This window comes from Aegilops tauschii, chromosome 5, assembly GCF_002575655.3.
Source record: "Aegilops tauschii subsp. strangulata cultivar AL8/78 chromosome 5, Aet v6.0, whole genome shotgun sequence".
Lineage (NCBI taxonomy): Eukaryota > Viridiplantae > Streptophyta > Magnoliopsida > Poales > Poaceae > Aegilops > Aegilops tauschii.
Window position 1 is genome coordinate 568,221,861 of NC_053039.3, and position 25,312 is coordinate 568,247,172.

Here is a 25,312-nt window from a genome sequence, read left to right on the forward strand (position 1 = left end):
CCCCCTTTCAGAAAAAAAAACAAAAACCCTAGCCCCTGAACAGCTGACGCGTGGATGCCTATTGGTCCCGGTTGGTGCCACCAACCGGGACTAAAGGGCCTCCTGCCTGGGCTCGCAGCACCGGCCACGTGGAGGCCCATCTGTCCCGGTTAGTATAAGAACCGGGACTAAAGGCCTAGGCATTAGTAACGACCCTTTAGTCCCGGTTCCCCAACCGGGACAGATGGGCCTTATGAACCGGGACAAATGACCCTTTTTCTACTAGTCGATGTCAGGTTTTTGTGCTCCGGCGGATGGTAGCAAAAAAGAAAAAAAAATCGTCGGTTCCAGCTTTCCCGAACAACGGATCCAGCTTTTCTTGCCATAGCATCGCCGGCCACAGCTTCAGCATCGCCGCTTGCAGCAATATACGGCCATGAGTCGTAGCTTTTTCTATTGCCGATCATAGCATTTTCTCGTGCGGGATACATCTTCCCTGGTCGCCGGCAACAGCGGGGGGCGGGGTGGGTGGGGATGCTGGGGTAGAGAGCGTCCTCGCCAGCAAGATTTGCCTGCAGCGAGGCAGGGCGATTTGCGGGGCTCGCAAAAACAGAGCACGTGGTAGCGGGCGACCGGCCGAAGCTTCGGCCGACGCACCGTCTTCAAACGTTTTACAAATTTTAAGATGCTCCCTCTAAGCCCCTCTTTTTACATGCATGGTAAGAAGATAAGAGCTAATCTAACAACTAATTAATGAGATTAACGGCTCAGATCTGTTATATACTCTTACATCTCATGTGAAAAGAGGAGGTAAGAGGGAGCATGTTAAAACTGTTCATTTTCGAGAGAGACGAATTACAACATGTCCATTACACAAACAAATAACAAAAATTACATACATGATCACTCCAAGAGACAAACAGAGGGCCTAGTGGATTGGACATTTGCACAAAATACTCTAACAAAATATAGATTTTACAACTTTATCCCGGGAGATCCATGTGCCCAACCTAATCATTGGTCATCACCGATCACTGCCGCCAACCTTGGCATCGTCGGAGAAAGACACGAGCAACCTGCGCACCCAGATCTGGAAGAGCTCCGTTGTGGACCACAATGCTTTGTGAACTGATTAAACGACCCGCCAGATGTGGCGAAACCGAATCTTCATGGCGCATTGGCCGGGGATTATTCCCATGTTTGCCAGATCCCAATGTCATCGTCTTCATCCAATGTGACCAGTGAAGAAGAGTGCCGCCGCATGCCACCATCCGCACACACTACACTGCAAGACACCTGCATACTCTGCACTAGCCGCCGTTGTCGCCTGAGAAGACACCAAACACCAGCCACCACAACCTAACATTGCCAGAACCAAAATCTGACAAGATACATGAGCTTCCTGCTTCCCGCTGTTGTTGATTAAAGCATCACCGGGGTGGGAAGAAGCAGAACCATCTTATTGCGACGCGGTATTGATCCCATCACCAATGCAACATCTAAGAGGAAAACTAAGCCTACCCTATCTTGTTCATGCGTCAGGCTGGTGAATCGCGCAGAGCCGGTGTTGGAGAAAAACCACGCGAAAACACAAATAGGGGGGATGACCGAGTGCGGTGTTTGTGTGCGCTTGGGCTCTAGTGAGCCCTCCCTTTTTTTTTAGATTTCCATCCTAGCTAGGGGGTCTTGAAGCATTGACATCCATAAGGAACCTGAACCGGGGGTTTATCAATAGTCCCACAAAGGTGAAATAGGATGCAGATTGACGATGCCCCTGAATGAGGGAGATGTTAGTATTTCATTCATCCACATAGACCCATCATTGTCGGTCCAACATGCACTAATACCGAGGGCCCGTATGTGTCAGCCTAGCAACCGAGCGCCTACAACGCCAGTTCACGCGCCAGCGCTTGCGAGCAAGTGTAGCGGGCCACAACCCAGGAATTCCTCGCCTCGTGTACCTCGTCCGCTCGAGTCGATCACCCACGCCAGCTAGATCGCTCGCATGCCTGCTGCCGCTCTACTGATTTTCGAGATAATCGAATTACTAGCAGAAACCAGTTTTCCAAATTCCAAAAAAATTGAATTAAAAAATGTTCATGTGTTTGAAAAAACTTCATAAAATTTGGAAAAAAGTTCATGAATTTGAAACAAATACATAAATTTGAAGAAAAAAAGTTCACAAATATTAAAAAAATCACAAATTTTGTTTTTATTTTATTTTAGAAAACTCGTAAATTTGGAAAATGGTCGCAAATTTGAGAGAAGTTCACAAAACTGAAAATGTTCTTGAATTTGAGGAAAGTTCGTAAAATTTTAAATTTTTCACAAATTTTGGAAATTTTCATGAATTTGAATTTTTTTCACAAGTTGTGAGAAAAGTTCACGAATTCCAAAAATGTTCGTGATTTTTTAAAAAGTCCACGGATTCAAAAAAATGTATATGAATTTGAAAAACATTGCAAATTTGAAAAGGTTAAAAAAAATATGCGAAAAATGGAAAGACAAATCAAAAAAGAAAAAGGAAAAAACCAAAATAGAAAACCATAGAGAATGCTTTGGAAGCTTCTAACACTTGCTTGTTGTTTCTTTGCAAGGACAGGTAGGAGATCGTATCGTTGGCATTTTTGGTTGGACATCGATCTCCTTCTTATGCTACGGTTCACGGACGGACCAGCAAAATACCCCAGCTAGACTGGCCTCGTCATGGAACTATGAGATATAGAGAACGTTAATGACAGAGGAGGCACCCGAATTGGACTGTTACCTGTCATTGGATTGAGTAGTCCAGAGTAAATCTGGGCAAACGTCGGGCCGGGCCGGGTTTCGGGCACCTTCACTTCTCAAGCCTGAGCCTAGCCTGAAGCCCGAAATACTCCCTGCTGAGCCCGGCCCAAAATCAAGCCTGAAACCCGAACGCTGTTTTTAAGTGTGCGCACGTGCAAGCCCGGCTCAGAGCCCGAGAGCCCAGCCTGAAAAACAGAAAAACTGAAGCCCAAGCCTGGCCCAAACTATCTTTCGGGCTGCAAAACAAGGCCCGAGCCTGGCCCAAACTATCTTTCAGGCTGCAAAACAAGGCCCGAGCCTGGCCCAAACATCAAGCCCGGCCCGGCCCAGCTCTTCAGGCCAGGCTGTCCATGTCCGGGTTTAGTCCAGAGGCCTCTTGAAAGGAAGAAAGAAAGAAGCAAAATCGATCGGTCCTCACATTGAAGAAGAAACATGGCATCCACAGTGTACGATACAGTAATCTGACAGGCTGCTGCCCTGAGGCCTGAGTTGTAGTGTCGATCCTCTTCTCAGCTGAACTAGAGTGCAGGGCAGGCCGGTGACAGAACAGTGGGGAGAAGAATCATTTGCGGAGTGCCCTACTAGACCAGCATGTACGGCAGGGATTAATTGAAGAGCATACTCATTAATCAGCGGTTGCCATGCATTAACACCGACAACGAGCTAGTAGGTGATGGAGTCGATCCATCACGAGTACAGTAGTAATGAGCAAAACAGCAGCGAGCCACCCGTTTTCCTCGATCGTGCCCCTTCTTCGCGCGTCAATGCCACTAACTCCGACGCTGCTGTGCCGCCGCAACGAACGTCGGTCGGCCAGTAGACGGTGGCGCCAGACTGCCTTTGCCCAACTAGGTTTCTCTTTCAGTTAGACTGTGGAGTTGAGAAATCACTTCCAACAGAGCAAGAGCGAGCACTCTGCTTGAGACCAGAGTTACTGAATACGGCACTTTCAGAAGAAGAAAAAACTCAGCAGCAACGGCCAGGAAAAATGACACATTATTGAACTCCTGGGCAGCTAGGTTATGCGTAAATGAACCTCTCTCACACGACAATGGCAGATAAATGTCTCCATCTCCTGGAATAGGTGATCAAGAACCTCACCTCCAAGATAGATGTACCACTATGCAGGCTTATGTTCAGGCCTGTCGTAAGCCGCTATGTTCTGTGGCTCGCACTCCGGGCTCAAGAGCCGCACCAGCGACGCGGACGCCGTGCTCGTGCAGATCGCTCCACAGGACGCCCACCTCACGCTCCTCGGGACCGTTATCCTCGGACCTGCATATATATATATATGACCGATGAGATGAATACAATACACCGCAGGATTCGCTAATTCAAATATTCTCAAAGTCCGAGTTGCTTGCTTTCGACAGTTAGTAACACTCGAAACACTACCCATATAAACAAATACGTCTATGTATGCCTGAAGATGAGTGAGTGGACTAAGTTAAAGTATGTGGCGGAAGAAAGAAATACTACCATAGTGAAGGCGACAGAGAACCCAGGAAGCGAGGGCGCCACCCACAGAGAAGATGCCCGCGGTGTGACGCATCAGGCGGGAGCAGGGCTTGGACTCCGGCCGCATCAGCTCCCCGTCTGACCATCCCAGCGCCTGCCGCAACGCCATCGTGATCCGTGTCTCCCTTTTCCTTTCTGGTGGTAAAAGAAACTGCTAGTTTGCACGAGTGGACAACTGTTGAGACGTCGGAGGGCTTTGCTTCCTGAAATTGTTTCCAGCTAGCTAGTTAAATACTCCCTCCTTATCAAAAAACGCCTTATATTTTGATATGGAGGGAGTAACTTGTATGCATTTTTCATAGTGGCAGAAGTTTTATAGGGTAAGTGTTGATAGACTCGTACGTGAAGTACTTTTATGCATTTCTCAGCGACCAATGGTTATGCGTCTATTTGCTAAACACATAAAACTGAGAGGATTCAGCTTCAGCTTCAGCGGCAGCTAATCGATTTGGACTACAGTGACCATGTTCCGTTTCAGAGAAATATAATCTTTCGATACAGTATTCATGTCTGACCCGCGATTCGCGATTCTACCGGTAGCAACCATGGAGGCTAAGGTAAAAGCGGTCCTACTCCGCTTGGCAGTGGCAGTTTCCAGTGGCCACTATGCGCCGGAAGTGGCATCGCGCTAGCACAATCAATCAGGTGGAATGGGGGCGGGCGCCTACCTGCAGGAGGGCGTCGGGGAGGAGCTGCCCAGCGGGGCCGGGCCGAGCCTCGATAGTGAGGAGAGACCGACCGGGCGGCCTGCCGCGAGCTGCGGGCCGCCGGGGCCAGGGACGCCGGATCTGGGCGGCGGCGGGGAAGACGAGGATGGAAGGGGAGCGAGGGCAGAGAGCGTCTGGGAGGGGCAGGCTGCGTGTAATTTTGGGCCACTTCCGTGGGTAGTTTCGGGAAGACACGTGGTTAATCTGTGAGACTGTGACTGCCCCAGGAAAAAATGATTAATTTGTGTCCTCTGTGACATATTTCCACCTCACAAAATTCATTTTCATCTTACTTCTTACTTTTCTTCTATAAATTTGATGTACTCTCTACAAATACTACCTCCGTCCGGGTTTATTAGGCCCCTCTTATTTTAGGCTAAATTTTGACTTAAAATTTAACTAATGAAATGTAAACTATATGTCACAAAAATTATATTGTTGGAAAGCTTTTTTAAATACAAATCAAACTGTATAATTTTGTTAGCATATACTCCCTCCGTCCGGAAATACTTGTCGGAGAAATGGATGTATCTAGATGTATTTTAGTTCTAGATACATCCATTTTTATGCATTTCTACGACAAGTATTTCCGGACGGAGGGAGTACTTCATAGTTTAGTAGTCTATAGATGGTCAAAGTCTAGCCCAAAATACGAAGGGGCCCAATAAGCCCGGACGGAGGTAGTAGTATGTAACAACATCTTTTGAGCGTGAAGAAAAGTTCAGGTGTGCGGTTGCCTTCCATCCATTGTTTTAAAATAAATATTTTCGGCTTCCATATTAAATCTGTAGGCCTTAGATTTCAGAATGGGGGATACATGTGGATGTGTATGTACAATATTGCTAACTTAATTAGACTCACCAGTCCCTCTCGTACTATTACACAAGTTAGTCAATTCCCATATGAAATTCATCTGAATTATTTATGTAGGATTCACTCATAGCAAAACACTGCATAGCCTCATATGGCATTTATGTCTAGACTGCGGTGAGTCGATGTCCCGCCATTGAAAGGATTGTCGCTTCTCCCATCTAGCTAGGCTCCACCGAGGGCTATTTCAGGGCACCCTTAATTGGGTATCTTAATTGTTCGATAGTCAGATGGACTTGCACAACATTGATCTATTGTATCCCTATAGCTTGAGTTTGCCGCCGTATGCCTCAGGGAGTTGGGACTCGTCAATGGCGTCCCTTAGCGTGGCATCGAGGTCCTTATCAGCAACAAACACAAACTTCTTCTTTGTCTTGTCATCGATAAAGGGGTACACCATCTTCCATGCGGCCATGAACATGTAGGGCACGTGGATAAGGAACACACGCCCCAACCGCTCTGGGTAATAGCTCTGCATGATGTCCAGTGCTGCCACATAGCCTCGGATGTCGCAGTTTGCATATCCCCACCCTCTCAAGTCTATCACCGCCGAAAACTTCTCCTGCCCCACCGGCAACCTATAACGACCAAGACAAACCCATGATTAACAGCTCGATCAATCAAACGTACCTAGCTAGTACGAGAGATCAATATGTGGATATACCTGGTGCAGATTTTGTCGAGGACATAGGCTACATAGCGCTTGAATCCGTCGAGGTCTCGTCGGGAGGGAAAGTGGCGTGCGCCATAGATATACGCCATGGGGCGACCAAGACGATCGAAGCCCTGCATGTCGACCCTCTTCTTTGCGATCTCGTCGCGCACCTCCTCGCCGGAGATGGAGCCATGTGGCTTGGCGACGCGCTTCCAGGCGAGGTACTGGAGGAGCATCATCGACGCCTTGCCAATGTTGTAGTCCCGAGCACGCAGGAACCGGCCCAGCACGAAATCGTCCTCCTCCTACACGTGCACGATAGCGTAGATCAACAGGTGGATTGTTGTCGTTGCCAGACATACGATACATGTTTTCTTTACAAAGACATTTCCATTCAATCGTTATATTGAGTTGATACAAATGCATTGAGCAAATGTCAGGCCTCTGCATAATAAGATGGACAGCTAACACGTCGAAATATGAAATAATTTATCTTGCAAAAAAAGTAAAAACAGAGCAACAACCTAAGATGATGGAGGCCCAATCTTAAGATTACATCGCCATCCATGGTTGAACAAAAACCTCCCTTGCCATAAGCTTCTGTCGGGTAGTCATGAAAAAAAAAAATCTCTATCCTCCGACCTCGTAGAATAGACCTCCCAAGTAAAAAGCCGATATGTACGATGCATGGTAGGACGGCCAATTCTATAAGGATGATTGACCATCAAGATTGGAGTGCTGATTGGACGTATCTCCTCTCCTCGCAAATGAGAAGAGTGGGTATCAGCTAATTAAGCTAGCACAGCAACCTAATTTAACCGTGCTGATTGGGAAATGAAGTGGTCATGGGTTTAGGGAGTCGAGGACAGTGACAGGGGTGTGTACTTTGGAAAACAGTACTGTTTCTACTCTATCCGTGTCATTGTGTCATATTGGGTATTAGATTATGGCTTGTATACAGTAGCGCAAATCCTGTCGAGTTTAGGGCGTTGGACCAAGGAGTGATCTATTCTCCCACGCTGACGAGTTGACGAGGAATCAAGGAGGAGACGATGGATGGATATGCGGTAGGGTTAGGATACCTTGGCAGCGGGGTCCTGGGCCTCGGCGACGGCCCTCAGCTCCGCCACCTTCTTCCACTCCGCCGCATCGCCGCCACTGTCGCCATGGCCGTGTTGATGCTCATCATCGGTAACGCGATGATCCATTCCTGCTGAAATGGATGCGCTCGATCTGCTCTGCTGTGTGTTGGCCGGTAGAGGGCTGGCTGGTTCTTATAGCCGGAGAAGGCTTGGGGTTAGCTGGGTTGCTGCTGCGTGTCTGAGCGAATTAAAGCTGCATGTGAGCTCTAAATCATAGGCTCGAGAGTGAGCGTGAGCGTGAGTGAGTGAGGTGTTCCGTCCCTGTCCGTGGGCAGGAACGGAAATGGACGAGACGGACTGCACAGTGCACACCCACATAGCCATCATCAATTAGGACCCAAATCTCCTCCGCAATCTAAAAGATTGAGAGTACTTTCTGCACTACTAACTGACTACTCCATCTAAGAACAAGATTGGTGTTTCAGCTTCAGAACTCACAAGCACGTCCGTCTGCAATACTAACATCGTATTCTTACGGAGTACGTAACATCCATCTCTCGCAGGTTGCGTTGGTTACACGGACATCCACTTCTCTTCTTCCCTGGAACTTGGGAATTGCTTAGCTATCAACAGTGAACGGTAATGAGTTAATGGCAGACAGAGCCACGTACACCCAAAACCGCTGGCACGGTGGGACCTCACGCTTGAGACTAGCTTGAGAGAAAGAAACTTGGCGTCCGGTCGTCCTCACGTTTATTTGCGATTAAACTGCTGCTGGCGAGAACGTTAATGGTTGAGGTGGACGCACGTCCTCCCTTGCTTGGTGTCTGACAGAGTGAGTTATGGGCCAACGCCCAACGGCGGCGATATCGCCATCGTTTCCCTCGTGCAGCTCGTTCGTTTCTCAATCACCATTCATTGGATCCGCCGCCGCTGACACACAGGCAGACAGACAGATTTCATTCATGCGTGCCGTCGCTTAATTCCTCTGCCTCCTTTTCTTTTTTTGTGGAATAATTCCTCTGCCTCCTTTGCAATTAGGCTGTTAACGCATTGGACATGTGGTTAGCAAACTCAAAGTCCGCTATTAGGCTGTGGAGTTCCAAATCCAACACAAACCGATAGATCGCAGCACGTACTGACGCAGTACCTAGGGCACATCAGCCAGCCTAGCTTATTTTTTTGCCATCATCTTAAGCGACGTCATTAGGTTCCACAAATTTAAACTTTCGGCAAATTGACATGTTCACTTTCACACTTATATTTGGTTGATTGAGTCAACAATCAACACACGCACGACCTAGCTTTTCATTTAACGTCATATTGGTATTTTCTGCTATCATCGGACAAAATATAGGGTCATTAAAGACATTCAAACCTCTTTTATATTAGGTATCACGAGAATCATATAATGTCTTTTCTTTGACAAGGATGATCCACCAATAACTTTGAAACTAGATGATACCCCGCGCGTTGTTGCGGGGATATTTTGCAACATATTTCAATGTGATTCGTCGTATGAAACATGAATATTTGAAGTAATGATATAAAAAGCTAAAAATAAAAATACATATAATTTATTATGTTCAATTATTTTATAGTTATAAAATATTTATTAAATATAAATAACCTAGATGAATGAAATTCTTATGTACTATGTTTGCATGTTGAGATGAGTCTTTTTTTCATGCACGTTTAATGATGAAGTGGCCTGCTTGCATGTTGAGAGACATATGATAGTGGGGGTGGGCCTTTTCTCATGCATGTTGTGGGATGATGTGGCATGCTTGCATGTTGAGAGAAATAGTTAGTGAGGGCTAACTATTTAGATACAGAATACCCTTATCTCTTGGATAGTTCTCAACATAGACCATACACCATAATCAATATGAATTCAAATACTTTCTAATGATTTTTCATTGTAGCATACGGGGTATCTTCTAGTTACTATGGTGAATGCGATTGGGCACCCATGAAGCGAGGGCACCACCGACAGAAAAGATGACGACGCTGTGACGCAACAGGTGGGAGCAGGGTACTTCCCCCTATGACCATCCCAGTACATATCGTAAAATTGCCCTTACTTCGTAGACTAGATGACTCACGTGAGCGGGCGTGGATAAGGCCCATATTAACGCCGCTGCCTTTCATCGAATTATAAACAAATAAAAGAAAGTACATTGAATCCCCCTTCTGTAAGTTAATTAAAAAGCATAGCTCCTGCAAACAACGAAAAAAATATAGGTTATCATATTTAAGGGTGCAGCTGCAGGGGGGGGGGGGGGGGGGGGGAGGGTTATAGACCTCTTAGTGCTTCCATGTACTATTCACGACGTGATATGTCCTTCTTACATCTAACTGTGTTTTGATATATTTGAAATTTTATGAGATCGTAGATGTGTGTCGTTTCGATGTACTTAGTTCTTTTTAATGGTAAAAGCTTTTTAGTTGTGCTATCGCAAGTTGTTTCACGGAAACACCCATAACATGGTATCATAGGATACTCTCCCTTAAAACACCTTTTTTTGGGAGAAATCTCCCTTACAATACCTAACAACACTGGTCCACACAATGATGATCGGTAATCACTCTTGCTATGAACGAAATGGGTCAACGTTACCCATTGGAGCACTGGCCCCGCCCAAAATTTCAAGGCTGATGGGTTTTCTGGGTCTGCTTCATATGAAAATTGGGCCAGGAAAGCCAGCCATCAGGGGCCCATTGGGACAAGCGGGTCCAACCAAATTTAGGTATCGAACATTATAGTGTGCCATTACGATAGCACATGCATTTCTCAAAAAAAAAAAAAAAACGATAGCGGCCTTTGCAAAAGTTGTTTCCCTTGTTCTTATAGAAAAAATTCAAATTTTTGACTCAAGTATATTATTGTTTTGGAGTTCTAAGTATGGTACCTCATGATGCAAACAGATCATGGTAGAAATAGAAATTGTGCAGCATATGCTCCTTTTTTTTCTTTGTTAGAACATAAATTTCTATTTCTTTTGAGTGGTAAAATAAATAAATTTCTGATGACTTATCTTGCTAAAAAAGGACACCAAACATGGCCCGTTTGGTAATAATTTGCTCCTTTTTTAGAAGAGTAGTAATTTGCTCCTAGGACGATGCATTACGCGTTTGTTTTATGCAAGGATAGCACGCTCATTGATGGACCATAGAAATGCTCGTCATTTGCTCTCCAATGTCGTACCCACGGCCCATAACCCCCCCCCCCCCCCCCCCCCCCCCCCCACACACACACGTGCATAAACACACACTGTGTGTGTATCACTCTCGATACCCTAACCCCCTTTGCTCCACTACTCCGTCTCCCCCTTGAGTCTTCTCCTCTTTCTTCTTTCAATGGATAGGGACGGCCACCCTCGACTATGCCTCCACTAGCCGCCCCTCCATTGGATCTAGCCTCCAAGGTCTACGCCAATTTCGGATTAGGCCTTCCTCAACCCCCGCCGACCACGAAGTCGCTGGGATGAGGGCACCATGTTCCCCACCGACCGTCCTCAACACTCACTCCAGGTTTTCTTCCTTGGAAGACATCAATGACAGTATAACAACTGAAGTGGTGGTAGCGTGGTTTCTACACATCAGCGATAGGGTGGCTATTACAACGGTAGCGACACTAGGTGAAGACACGACAACAATGTGAGCACTGGCAAGGGTATCAATCATGAGGTGTGAGTATACAGTGGTGGACGCAATGCTTGTGCAGCGACTACAAATCGTCCCCGACTGTTGGAGAGGCCACCACTCGACGACTTGGCGATGATGATGGCTAGATATGGCTACGCCACCACTACAGTTACCCAAGCTTTTTTTGGGTTCCAACAGTATCGCTATCGCCACTAACAGGTGATGTGCCCATTAATGACCTTTATATCACCACTGACTAATGCTTAGTGACATGCCTGAAAACCCTAGGTTTGAAGCTCGTCACTTGATAACCAAAATAAATTAGTGATAGACCGTGCTACCAGAAACGACTATCTGAGGCCCACGAGATGGAGGACCTGGTCCACTTACTAATTATGTAAATTTATATTAACCACTGCATGATTAGTCAATTGTTGTTGCATCCAAGGGCCTAGTAAATATCTAAAAAAATAAACTCAGCTTACCAAAGTAAGTTTACACCTCAAGCTCCTTGTAATTATTTTTTGTACTCGAGAACAAGAAACTATTAGATATTTATGACAAATACACCTTTGAGATATCTACAAGAATTTTTAAGAATGCATATATAGGAATAAGCGTATAACCCAATCATCCAATACGGCATGTGTTGTTGTTGGTTTATTATTCTCTCACATTGATGGAGATTTAGTTTAAATATATTTGTATAGGAACACCATATAAAATGCTAAAAGCCAATGTAACTCTTATTATAAACGGGGTTTAAATCCAACATGGTGTGCATGCATATTTCTCAACCATAGAGATACAATTATAACATAAATAACACTAGTATTACTATTTAGCAGCATTGTCATTTGACTAATCATCATATAGAATTATTAAAATTATATTAATTATGAATGATATATAAAAATGAGTTATATATAAATATAAAAGTTTAGTATAAATATTTATTTTATTTTGACTCTTCAATACACCAGTGAGCACATATGTGAAAGTAGTTTTTTATCAATCTTATCGTGCATAAGTTAATACGGAATTGATGTAAAAATAAAATATGATATAATATAATTGTAATTCATCGATGGTATTATAATATGAAGTTGGTTGATCATTGTGTGTATTTTTTGATGAATTGGTGCTCTCTAGAGTTTATTGCTTGGTAAACTGAAAATCTGATAAATGCACTCCAGTGAAGCAAAGATGCATATATTGAAGTTCATCAAGTGAATGCATGTAAAGGAAAATTAAAAATAAACGAGTCAGTCGGTTAACCAATTTTGCATATATACATTGCAGACTGTTATGTGTTAAGAAACTTATTAAAATAATAAATTATTAAATCAAACTCATATGTGTAAAATAAAAATACCGGAAGAGAAAGTCAGTTGAAAATGAGGCAAATTATAGTGAAAAATATGCAGGTTCCATAATTAAGAAATGGTGAAGCTAACACACAAAAGTTCAAAACTTCAGTCCAATAAGTAACTGAGCATGATAGGGTCTAACTAAAATTTGATAGCTTTATATAATTTCTCAAACATCCGTCACACTGAGGCATTACAAAATATATTTAAATATGAAGGAGAAGCTCTATATAACATTTCACGACACTTCACATGTAACCTGTCCTGAGACTAGTGAGGATACCATTTCATATTCTATAAATAGTATGCATATGAGTTGTCCTAGAGGCAATAATATTGTATTATTATATTTCCATTTTCCGAGTTTATATCTCATGCTATAACTGTTGTTGTACTGGAATATGTGATTTAGTGGAAAACTCAAATGCACGTGTGGAATGACAAACAGTAAAATATAGGATCCTGGTCTTGCCTCAAAGACCGGCTCAAGTGTTGTTGGTGATCATGTTTTCCGGATCTCAGGATATCGTTAAATGTAAAGATAGTCCTGAAACAACACTGGGGGTATGACGTTAGATGAACGATCATATTGAATCAACCCAATCTTATTTGTTATATTTTGAGATAATATCGTTTGATCAGTTGTTATAACACGGAGTGTTATCATGTGTTTCAGTTCCTCAGACCATGAGAGTATCTTAGTCACTTCCTACCGTACGGTGGACTTTGGGGTTCTAATCTCCTCCCTCTAATTCTCCGGTGTCGATTAGCTCTAGATGGCGAAGCGCTGCCGGATCATGAAGACCGTACGCTTGCAACCAAGTAGAGAGGTCGTGCTTTCGATCTTCTATTCGAGGGTGGTTCGCGGGATCGTTATCAACGGTTCAAAGGACTCCAAGTACGATCTACACCGTCTCGTAAACCTCCGCTTCACTCGGAGTCGGTAACAATTATTGATCGAAACCCTGTATGCATATTCATATTTTTCATGGGTGTTCGTAGGGCGATATTTTTTGTATTCTACTACATTTCCCACAATATCTATGTATACTAACATCAAAGCTCTCAGGTCATTAGAAGGCCTATATAGAGAATGTAAATGAAATGAACAAAATTTTGATGGTGCTCTACCTTCCAATTATTGTTACTTCTGAAACCCTTATCCATAGCAATATATGTGTACATGCTAAACAATGAATGTAAGCATATTCCATTTTGTTGATAGAAGTGACTTTTTTGTACATGGAGTATTAAAACATGTCCTACAGACTCACGGATGCTAGAAGGCACTCTTGTTGGTAATACTTGGTCACTTAATATTCAATCAAAAATCCAGCAAAGTAACTTTCGTGCGTACCAAAATTTTCAAGTTTGAGAAAAACATGTATACATAAGTGCATTGATGTGTTGAATTTCAGGTTAGTAGTTGCACTTCAAATATCATTGATGTGTTCTATTTCCCTTTTCTTTTCAAATACATATATCATATGTAAGCACTAGTGCAGAACCGGGCTTTAGCGCCGGTTCGTAAGGGCCTTTAGTGCCGGTTCTACAACCGGCACTAAAGAGTGGAGACTAAAAGCCCCCCCTTTACTACCGGTTCGGCACGAACCGGCGCTAAAGTGCCACCATGTGGCACGAGCCAGGCCCGGGTGCTGGTAGACCATTAGTACCGGTTGGTAGCACCAACCGGTACTAAATGTTGGGGGGGGGGTTGGTTTTAATTTTTATTTTTCCATTAATTTTGTGTTTTCCATTTAATTTTTTTGTTTGCTGGTATTTTACGATACTATATATTGTACACGTTATGCATATATATAAATAGATTTTTCTCGTACAACCGATCATATATATACTGACAAATGTTTCCTACAAGCAGTGGTAGTTACCACCACTTGCGTTTTCTATGTTGTATGTAGTATTTATCGAAACCGAGAGTATGTACATGTAGTATGTAGTATATAACAATGGTTAGGTAGTATATATACTAATTTTTAGGTAGTATGTACCATGTTTTGAGTATGCTCTTTTTTACGTACAAATATGTACGTATTTCACAAATATAACAAAAACTATGGGCTCATATGCAATTTTTTTCGCGTAACTTGCTTTGAAATATCTTAGATATAATACATGAATATATTTAAAATAAAATAATAGTATAAATAGTACCACATGATAGTATATGATATATGTGGGGTAACTACCACCGGATGGTAGGATGGATTTTCCCTATATATATATATATATATATATATATATATATATATATATATATATATATATATATATATATATATATAATCGAATGTCTCACAACCACCATTAATTATTCACATATACACATGTATATATATACAATTTCTCCTACATGTTGCATTGATGCCTTCGGAGCACGATGACAAGTGGTTCATGGGGCGGTAGCGGGTAATAGTATTCTCCTTTGGGATCTATGACCTGGTCGAGCAAAAATCCCACGATTTCCTTTTGAAGTGCTAGTATGCGCTCCGTTGGTAGGAGCTGCTCCCGCACCTCTCTGAACTGTTAAGAAGAAGATCAATATGCATGTGTATTAGTTGTGTGACTAGATATCGATAATGGTAAAAATTTGTGAATAGTTTCTGACAAACGTACCCAGTCCTGTCTATCAGATCTGCTCCTTTCGGACGCCATCATGTGAATGTTCTCGCAAACGTAGAATGCACACAGATCAGTCCCCGGCGCCTGCTTCAGGGCCTTTACGAGAATTGAATTTAACCAGGTAATAATTAATCAAGCATGTTAATTAATTAATGGTATTGAAACAAGAATTAAAGAGATGGTAGCTAGCTAGCTAGTACTACTTAATTGCTTACCTTGGGTCGATACCAAAACAGCTTTTCTCGCCATTTTTCTGGAGTCACCTTGATGAACTTTGCCCAAGCCCTGCCCGCCGGTAAAGAAAATTAATAAAGGGGTTATTAAATAGTTCATATCAGGAAATGACAAACTAAATAGGCCGAGATATAGTTAATAATGATTGAAATTACCTGTTGACTATCCCCTTCATGATGCTGTAGTCACTTTCTTTTTTAAGTAGTGAGTCCAGTACTTCAACTTTTCCTTCCTCAACTTTAATGTCTAACAAGATCCAGTGGTACCTGCATGCGCATACGTTTGCATGTATAAATTAAGCGAGCATGTGCATAACACTAATTAACTAACCGTAAACCCTATACACTTATTAACATATAGCTAGTAAGCAAAAATAAAATTTGTAGTACAAGACAGTGTGACTCACTCGAAGTTCTAAGGAAGTAGTATATCTTCATTGCTATTGAGGCGCTTCCAGAACACTAACATTTTATTCTCTACATCTTGTCTATACCATTTCAATTTCCATGTGTATTCATTAACGGTATTTGGGTCAATGAACCCAATGCCATAGCGTCCAGCTTTTTTCATTCTATAGATCTTCATCCTGCATAATATATACCACAGAAAAGAATATAGTGAGGATAATTACAGGTAATGATCGATCAATGAGCACTAAAACTAGCTGGAGACTTAAATTACAGAAAGAAATCACTTACAGACAATAGCAACTGACGAGAGATTTGTCGAGTGCATCTTGATTGAATAACTGAAATAGTTCCGAATACTCAACGGACACAGCTAGCTTATGGAAGTAATGATCTTTCTCGACTTTCACCATGAGGGACTCTCGATTGGAAATCTTGGTAATGTTCATGTACCATTGATGCAATTTATACATTCTCGTTGGGAGGTTCTTGACCTCGTCTGGCTTGACCAAAGGTTGGCCCCGGACATATTTCCGTTTTATTTCCTCCTCTCTAAGCGGAGACATGGGCTCGATATCGAGGAGTTGTCCAACGGTGATCTTGAGCATTTCAGCCTGCATTATATGATCCTCGGTTATTACCACATTGCCCAGCTGGGGAACGTAAACGGTTTGCCCACAATAATATTGGGCGCGCGTACTCTCATGTGTTGTTGGCACAACAAGCGGGGGGATCGATTGCGCCGCCTGTTCTCCCAGCTGGGGAACGGTTTTTCCGCATTTTTTGACATCTGCTTGTTGGCTCGAGCTCGAGCTCGCTTCTTTCTGTAGTTGTGCTCGATGTGCCTTCCTGATTTGGCGCTCATAGTCTGAGTCAGCAGGCTTGGGAGCTGGTGGTCCAGCCATACGAATGAAGTGGTCAATCTTTTCCTCAGGCACTTTCTCCCTCGGCGGTGGTGCCGGTTCTGGTCCAAAATGGGCGTCCACTTGGGCCTTCACTATGGCATCGTTTTGCTCCTCGGTCATGTGGTAAGGCCTCTGAGGAAGAGGAGCGAGGCTTGGACCATATTTATTTGCTCCTCGGTCATGTGGTAAGGCCTCTGAGGAAGAGGAGCGAGGCTTGGACCATATTTATATCGCTTGTCTCCGCCTGTACTTCCTGTACTACCTCGACTCGTACCGCTACGCACCATAGCTGCGGCGTGTCTCTTCTGCGACTGCTGAGGCGGCGGAGACGGCTAACGTGGCTGAGTTGGAGCAGGAGGAGTGGCCTGACGCTGTGCCGGACATGAAGCAGGAGGTGTGGCCTGACACGGTGTCGGACTTGAAACAGGAGGAGTGGCCTGACGCTGTGCCGGACTTGAAGCAGGAGTCTGCTCACGCGTTCGTGGACTTGGAGGAGCGGGAGTCTGCTGACACGGTGGCGGACTTCGAGGAGTCGGCTCACGCGTTCGTGGACTTGGAGGAGCGGGAGTCTGCTGACTCGGTGGCGGACTTCGAGGAGGAGTCGGCAGAAGCGGTGTCGGTGGATTTCGATAGACGATGCAATCCTTTCTCCATAGGATGATACGATGTATGGTCTCTCCCAGTGTGTGCTCGTCGTCACCTCCAGGAATGTCAAGCTGTAGCCCCGAATATGGGTCCACCACCTCATCAACCAAGACACGAGCATAGCCCGCTGGAATCGGGGTGCAATGGAAGGTTGCTTCGGGGGTAATTGTAAAAGCAACGGCGTCCGCCACCTTCATGGATATGTTCTTCATTTTGAAGTGTAGCTCACAGTTAGTGTTCTCTATGATGTCATCCACAGGGTATGTATCCAGCAGTGCGTCGCCCAGGGCGGAACCAACGCTGCTTCTCGGCATGGATGGGACGGTGCTATCCAATGCTGGACGATCATCCGCTTGCCGCTGCCGCTGCTGGGACCCCCTTTCCTGGCTAAGTGAGTCGATCTGCTGCTGCTGCTGGATTTGGAGTGCCAAGTCCGCGTGCCTTGCTTCTAGTCCTTGAAGGCGTTCTGCGTCCTGCTTCCTCTGCTCCTCCTCCAGCTTCCTCTTCTTCTCCTCCTCCATCTTCTTTCTTGCACAGGTCCTGTAGTCGTCGTTCCATTCCGAAAAGCCCTCATACCAGGGAATAACGCCCTTGCCTCGTGTTCTTCCCGGGTGTTCAGGATTTCCCAGGGCGCGCGTAAGCTCGTCGTTCTCTCTGTTGGGCGTGAACACCCCCTTTCGAGCATCTTCTATTGCGTCAAGTAACTTTTGTTCGGCTCCTTTTAGACTTGCCTTCTTCGAAACCAGGCCTGTCTTCGGGTCCAACGCCCCCCATGCGCATAGAACCAAGTTCTGCACCTGGGGGGCCAGCTCCTAGTAACCGGAGTGACCCCTGCATCCTCCATCTCTTGCTCAGACTTATCCCACTTAGGCATTGCCACCGCGTAGCCACCTGGCCCCAGCCTATGGAACTGCGTCTTTTTGCGGCATTGGCCTTGTTTTTTCTCAACCGTTCCTTAGATAATTCTGATTCCTTGAATTTCACGAAAGTGGGCCAGTGTTCCCTTTGCTTCTCCAGTGTTCCCTTGAATTCTGGAGTCTTCCTTTCTGCAGCGAGGTAGTTGGCCCATACAGTTTTCTTGTTGGTGTTGAATGCAATTGCCATCTTCTTAAGAGCAGCGTCCTTGACTTTCTGCACATCTGCATCAGTGAAATAATCTGGTAGGGTGAAATGTTCCATCAGAGATTCCCAAAGATTTTGTTTTGCTCTGTCGTCGACCCAAGTAACATCTGGACGTTTAGTTTTTGGCTCTTTCCATTCTTGAATGGAGATCGGGAGTTGGTCCTTCACAAGAACTCCGCACTGACGAGTCCACTTGTTCGCAATGTTCTTAGGCGTGAGGGGTTCGCCATTAGCTTTGATGGAGTCGATGTTATACTTTACACCCTCCTTCAACTTTTTGCCCGGGCCTCGCTTTGCCCTGCTGTCTGTAGAAGTAGATTTGCTCGATCCGGAGGGCTGAAAGAAGAAAGATCGATTTGTTAATATATCTTCAAATCAAAAAACATGTGATGATCACGAGATGCCTGCTTATATAAATATACCTCGCCGGTAGTCTTTGTTATTTCAAGATCAACATTGTCTGTGTCATCATAAACATTGTCTGCATCATCATAATCATAATCATAGTTCATGACTTCATCAGCTCGGTCGTCGAGATCGAATATCTTATCATCACCCTCCCCGGTATTGTTCAGATATTGGGAGCCGTCATCTGCTTCATTCAGATCATCTAGCCTGCGAGGGCTGCGTATGATCTCGAACAATTCCTCTTCTCTCTCTCTGCCGGTATTGTCTGCCATAGCTTTTACTTAACTAATACAGAAGAAATATAAAACAATTTAGTATTCAAATTACAATGCATGGATGCAATCAATAAGGAAAAACTGAATCATATAGTACATAATATGCATCGTCTCGAATGATATATAGTCTCGAGTACATCGTCTCGAATAATATATATAATCTCGAATACATCGTCTCGAATATTATATATCGAATACATCACTGGCTAGATAGCTAATAAAGATCGAATACTACAGAAGAATCTAGGCCACTCGCGGTTCCTGGGGCGCGAGCGGTGGACACCCAAAGAGAAGGAACCATCACAGGATCATATCTCCGGTCATCTGCCCAAAGAACCTGCCAGGTATTGGAGAACCTGACGTCCATAGCAGCCATGTAGCGATGGACGTGCTCGTCCTCCTCCCTGACACGGCGATGCACCACCTCCGGCAGGGCCGACTCCCTCTCCACCGAATGTGGCCCACGCGAACGCCACCAAAGGAGATTAGGATCGACGACGGGACCCGAGGTCGGGTTCCTGACCAAGCGGCGCGCCCCTCTAGGTAGCACCTCCCAGTGCCAGCCCGGCGGAGCCCAGTCCCGGACATGGGTCAGCCGGACGTCGTCGCGAACGGGTCGACGGCGAGGATGCGGGCCGGGCATCGTCGAGAACAAATACTATATGCCCGCAAAAAGTAACATTTTTCAAAGATTGGATTGTGATAACTAAAATTCTATATGCAAATTATAACAATTTGACATTAATCTAATTCATCTAGCTAAAACTAATTCTAAAATTTCTAACATTTCTATATATATAACTAACATTTCTATAACATTTCTAATATTTCTATAACTAAAAAACAGAAAAATTGCTAACATTTCTATAACTAAAAAACAGAAAATTTATAACATTTCTATAACATTTCTAATATTTCTATAACTAAAAAACAGAAAAATTTCTAACATTTCTATAACTAAAAAACCAGAAAAATTTCTATAACTTAAATTTATAACTAAAAAACTAAAAAACAATGTGTGTGTGTGTGTGTGTGTGTGTGTGTGTGTGGACATGGCGGCCGGGGCAGGAGCTCACCGGCGAGGCGCGGCGACAGGGGGCGGCGATGGGGACGGAGACGGGCAGTGACGACGGGGATGGGGACGGGGCGGCGACGACGACGGGGACGGGGACGGGCCGGGCGGGGACGACGGGACGACGGGGCGGGGCGCGGCGACGGGGACGGGGACGGCCGGGGCGGCGACGGGGACGGCGACGGGGACGGCGACGGGGACGGTGTCGGACGGCGACGGGGGCGGCGACGAGGGGCGGCGGCGACGGGCAGAGGAGAAAGAAGCAGAGGGAGAGATGAGAAACTGAATTTTTTTGAAGTGTTTTCTTATATAGAACACCCCTTTAGTACCGGTTGGAGCCACAAACCAGTACTAAAGGTCTGTTTTGGCCAGGCGAAGCGGCGGGAAGCGCCCCCCCTTTAGTACCGGGTGGTGGCACCAACCGGTAGTGAAGACCCCCCTTTAGTACTAGTTGGAGCCACGACCCGATACTAATGGGGGTGCACTGCCAGGCGAGGGGCGCAGAAGTTTAGTCCCACCTCGCTAGTTGAGGAGCGCCAAGACCAGTTTATAAGCCCCGGCGCGGGCACTGCATTGAGCTCCTCTCAAAAGCAGGCCTTCTGGGCCTACCTCTCCTACTCTGCCTGTGGGCCTACTGGGCTTGCGGGCCTGCATCCTGGCCCAACTACAGGTTGGGTTTCTAGTCGTATGCAGGCCGCTCTGGCCCAGTAGGTGGGCTTTTTTATTTTCTTATTTTTTTGCTTTATTTATTTTTTGAGTTGTTTTTTGCTGTATTTAGAGTTTCTTTGTGAATATTTTTGCTTTAGGTACAAAAAATTACAAACTTTCTGTTAGTGCCGGTAGTTTTCAAATTTGAATAGTTTACATTTTGAATTATTAGAAATTTATGTGAATCACTAGTTTGTGAATAACTTAACTTTGAAAATAGATTTTTCAGTGATTATTTTTTCTTAGTTTAATATTATTCGTCCGAAACCCTGATACTTCGAAAGAGATTGTCCATTTTGTACATGAAGTGCATCCAGTTTTTGCGGTAACCCTCTATACTTTTTTGCACATGCTATGTGGGTGAAATTATGATACCATGCCAACTTTCAACCTTTTCTGAGTTCATTTGAAATGCTTTTCAATTTCAGGGTCATTTAGCTGAAAAAATCAGTAAATGCATGAAAGAATTTGTTTGCACATAAAATTTCTTCGCGTTTCAAATGCCAAAACACATAACTAACCTAACTACTACAGAGATACCCTCCTGGGTGTGAAACACAGAAGAAAGTGATGATGATGAAGCCGATCACATCCCAGATCTTTGGGTGTGAAACTTTTTCTTCGCGTGTGTCCCTTTGCGCCGTAGCCATGGAAAATCTTCATCATTTAACTGGATGCTCGGGTCAATATTCACTGTGAATGGAGCAATTTCATCAAACTTTTTATAATCTTCTGACATGTCTGTCTTGTCATCCACTCCCACGATGTTTCTCTTCCCAGAAAGAACTATGTGGCGGTTTGGCTCATCGTATGATGCATTCGCTTCCTTATCTTTTCTTTTTCTCGGCTTGGTAGACATGTCCTTCACATAGAAAAATTGTGCCACATCATTGGCTAGGACGAATGGTTCGTCTCCATACGCAAGATCGTTGAGATCCACTGTTGTCATTCCGTACTGCGGGTCTTCCGTTACCCCGCTTCGTGTCATATTGACCCATTTGCACCGAAACAAAGGGACCTTCAAACCACGTCCATAGTCAAGTTCCCATATGTCCTCTATGTAACCATAATATGTTTCCTTTACCGTCTTGGTTGTTGCATCAAAGCGGACATCACTGTTTTGGTTGGCGCTCTTCTTATCTTGGGCGATCGTGTAAAATGTATTACCATTTATCTCGTACCCTTTGAAAGTCATTATATTCGAAGATGGTAACTGGGACAGCGAGTACAGGTCATCTTCAATAGAGGTGTCATGCATGGTACGCGTCTGCAATCAGCCGGCGAAACTCCTGGTTTGTTCACGTGTAATCCAGTCATCAGACCGCTCCGGGTGTTTGGAGCGTAGAAAATTCTTGTGTTCGTCCATATACGGGGCCACCAAGGCGGAATTCTGTAGAACTGTGTAGTGTGCTTCAATGAGAGAATGTCCGTCCATACATATTAGTTGATTCCCTCCTAGCATGCCTTTTCCCTCCTGTTTGCCCTTATGCCGCGATTTAGGAACACCAATGGACTTAAGGTCCGGAATAAAGTCAATACAAAACTCAATGACCTCCTCATTGTGATGGCCCTTGGAGATGCTTCCTTCTGGCCTAGCATGGTTATGAACATATTTCTTTAAGACTCCCATGAACCTCTCAAAGGGGAACATATTCTGTAGAAATACAGGACCCAAAACGTTAATCTCTTCGCATAGGTGAACTAGGACGTGCGTCATGATGTTGAAGAAGGATGGTGAGAACACCAACTCGAAACTGACAAGACATTGCACCAAATCATTCTCTAACCTTGGTATGATTTCTGGATCGATTACCTTCTGAGAGATTGCATTAAGGAATGCACATAGCTTCACAATGGCTAATCGAACGTTATCCGGTAGAAGCCCCCTCAATGCGACCGGAAGCAGTTGCGTCATAATCACGTGGCACTCATGAGACTTTAGGTTCTGGAACTTTTTCTCTGCCATTTTTATTATTCCCTTTATATTCGACGAGAAGCCAGACGGTACCTTAATACTGAGCAGGCATTCAAAGAAGATTTCCTCCTCTTCTTTGGTAAGAGCGTAACTAGCATGACCCTGATGTATGCCGTCTTTTCCGTGCATACGTTGCTGGTCCTCCCGTGCCTCAGATGTATCTTTTGTCTTTCCATACACGCCCAAGAAGCCAAGCAGGGCCACGCAAAGATTCTTCGTCACGTGCATCATGTCGATTGCGGAGCGAACCTCTAGGCCTTTCCAATAGGGCAGGTCCCAAAATATAGATTTCTTCTTCCACATGGGTGCGCGTCCGTCAGCGTCATTCGGAACAGGTTGTCTGCCAGGACCTTTTCCAAAGACTACCTTCAAATCCTTGACCGTATCATGTACATCAGCACCAGTACGGTGGCGAGGCTTCATCCGGTGATCCGCCTCACCTTTGAAATGCTTGCCTTTCTTTCTTCCGGGATGCCTGCTCGGAAGAAATCGACGATGTCCCAGGTACACATTCTTCCTACAATTGTCCAAATATATACTGCCGGTATCATCCAAACAGTGTGTGCATGCGTGGTATCCCTTATTTGTCTGTCCTGAAAGGTTACTGAGAGCAGGCCAATCATTGATGGTCACGAACAACAACGCCTTTAGGTCAAATTCTTCCCCCATGTGCTCATCCCACGCACGTACACCTGTTTCATTCCACAGTTGTAAGAGTTTTTCAACTAATGGCCTTAGGTACACATCAATGTCGTTGCCGGGTTGCTTAGGGCCTTGGATGAGCACTGGCATCATAATGAACTTCCGCTTCATGCACAACCAAGGAGGAAGGTTATACAAACATAGAGTCACAGGCCAGGTGCTATGGTTGCTGCTCTGCTCCCCAAAAGGATTAATGCCATCTGCGCTTAGACCAAACCATATGTTCCTTGCTTCATCTGCAAACTCCTTCCCGTACTTTTTCTTGATTTTTCACCACTGCGACCCATCAGCGGGTACTCTCAACTTTCCGTCTTTCTTACGGTCTTCTCTGTGCCATCGCATCGCCTTGGCATGCTCTTTGTTTTGGAACAAACGCTTCAACCGTGGTATTATAGGAGCATACCACATCACCTTGGCAGGAATCTTCTTCCTGGGGCGCTCGCCCTCGACATCACCAGGGTCATCGCAGCTGATCTTATAGCGCAATGCACCGCATACCGGGCTCCGTCGATCGATCTGGCTCCACTCCTATTTCCTTGATGCCCTTTCATCATGCAACTGATCGATCCCTTTTTCATGGGCGAATGCCACTAACTCCCACGCGACGAATGCCGGAGTCTGCCTTTGCTCAGCTAGGTTTGTCTTTTAGTTTTTGCGAAGATTGATTGGCTAGGTTGTAGATTTCAGAGCCAGAGCTCGCAGCTCGCTAGCCTTCTAGGGCCTCCATTGGTTCATAGGATAGGATTATCATAGAAATAGGAAACTTGTAGGAAATGAAATAACATGTATCTTAATTTTTACGAGTAGGAATAGAAAAAGAGATGTCATTTGGTTTACATTGTAGAATTTTTTTCATTGAGTCCGGCTAACATTTATTTTCCTTTGAAATATGAAGGATAGAAACCAATCCTATGTAGGAATTGGAAACCATTCCTATGAACCAAAAGGCTCTAAAGAAAAAAAATCCTATAAATTCGTTCAAACCTAAGCAAGCCTAGGTTCTCACCTAAAGTATCTGGAATGAATTTGTTGGGTTCTACGGTAGGGTATGTCGACTGCAAATTAAAATTTCCTACGCGCAAAACAACCAAGAACATGCTACGGGAGATGGATCACAGTTCGTTACCACTAGACGCGCAGTGACGTGCAGCAGAAGAAGAGTTGGGGCAGCACGTGCGCGTGGATCGTCTCCTCCTCATCCGATCTCCCTCGAACAGCCGGTCGCCGGTTCCCACGTACAGATTCGCCGGAGCGGCGCAAGTGCACCGCCTCTAACGGTATCCGCGCGTGCAGGAGGAACACCGTGCGGCGGACTGCTAGGTCCGATCACACTGTCGGCGGCGAGTGGAGGTGGCTATCCGCAACACATGCAAACCCTAGTGACAGCACCGAAGCGATTAACTCCATAAGTGTGCCGCACCTCCACTATATATAGGCATATGTTGCGGGCTCAACTCTTGGGCCTCGCACAGATCCTAAAGCCCACAAGTCTACTCGGTCACAATCCGAATACAGCTCGGATGACATCCGACCAATGTCCTCGGATATGACCTCGTAGGTTCCTTCCCTTAAGCGCGCGACCCCTTAGGTTCAAGCCGGCTTG

General features: G+C 44.9%; 2 protein-coding genes across 3 annotated transcripts; both read right to left on the reverse strand.

The window, feature by feature from the left end:
• Positions 1-3,746: 3,746 nt before the first annotated feature.
• Positions 3,747-5,154, reverse strand: LOC109760308 (uncharacterized). 2 transcript variants are annotated; one of them, XM_045229371.2, is made up of 3 exons: positions 4,953-5,154; positions 4,246-4,435; positions 3,747-4,041 (listed from the first exon to the last, which is right to left on the reverse strand). In XM_045229371.2, exons 2-3 carry the CDS (start codon positions 4,391-4,393, stop codon positions 3,887-3,889), a joined length of 303 nt encoding a protein of 100 aa, XP_045085306.1. In that variant the 5' UTR covers positions 4,394-4,435; positions 4,953-5,154; the 3' UTR covers positions 3,747-3,886. The 2 variants fall into 2 exon arrangements, with proteins under 2 accessions (XP_045085306.1, XP_020174727.1); XM_020319138.4 differs by having other exon boundaries at positions 4,246-4,487.
• A 616-nt stretch (positions 5,155-5,770) lies between these two features.
• LOC109760307 (uncharacterized) lies at positions 5,771-7,834 on the reverse strand. Its single transcript, XM_020319136.3, has 3 exons — positions 7,599-7,834; positions 6,526-6,821; positions 5,771-6,439 (listed from the first exon to the last, which is right to left on the reverse strand). Exons 1-3 carry the CDS (start codon positions 7,722-7,724, stop codon positions 6,124-6,126), a joined length of 738 nt encoding a protein of 245 aa, XP_020174725.1. The 5' UTR covers positions 7,725-7,834; the 3' UTR covers positions 5,771-6,123.
• Between the last annotated feature and the right edge of the window lie 17,478 nt (positions 7,835-25,312).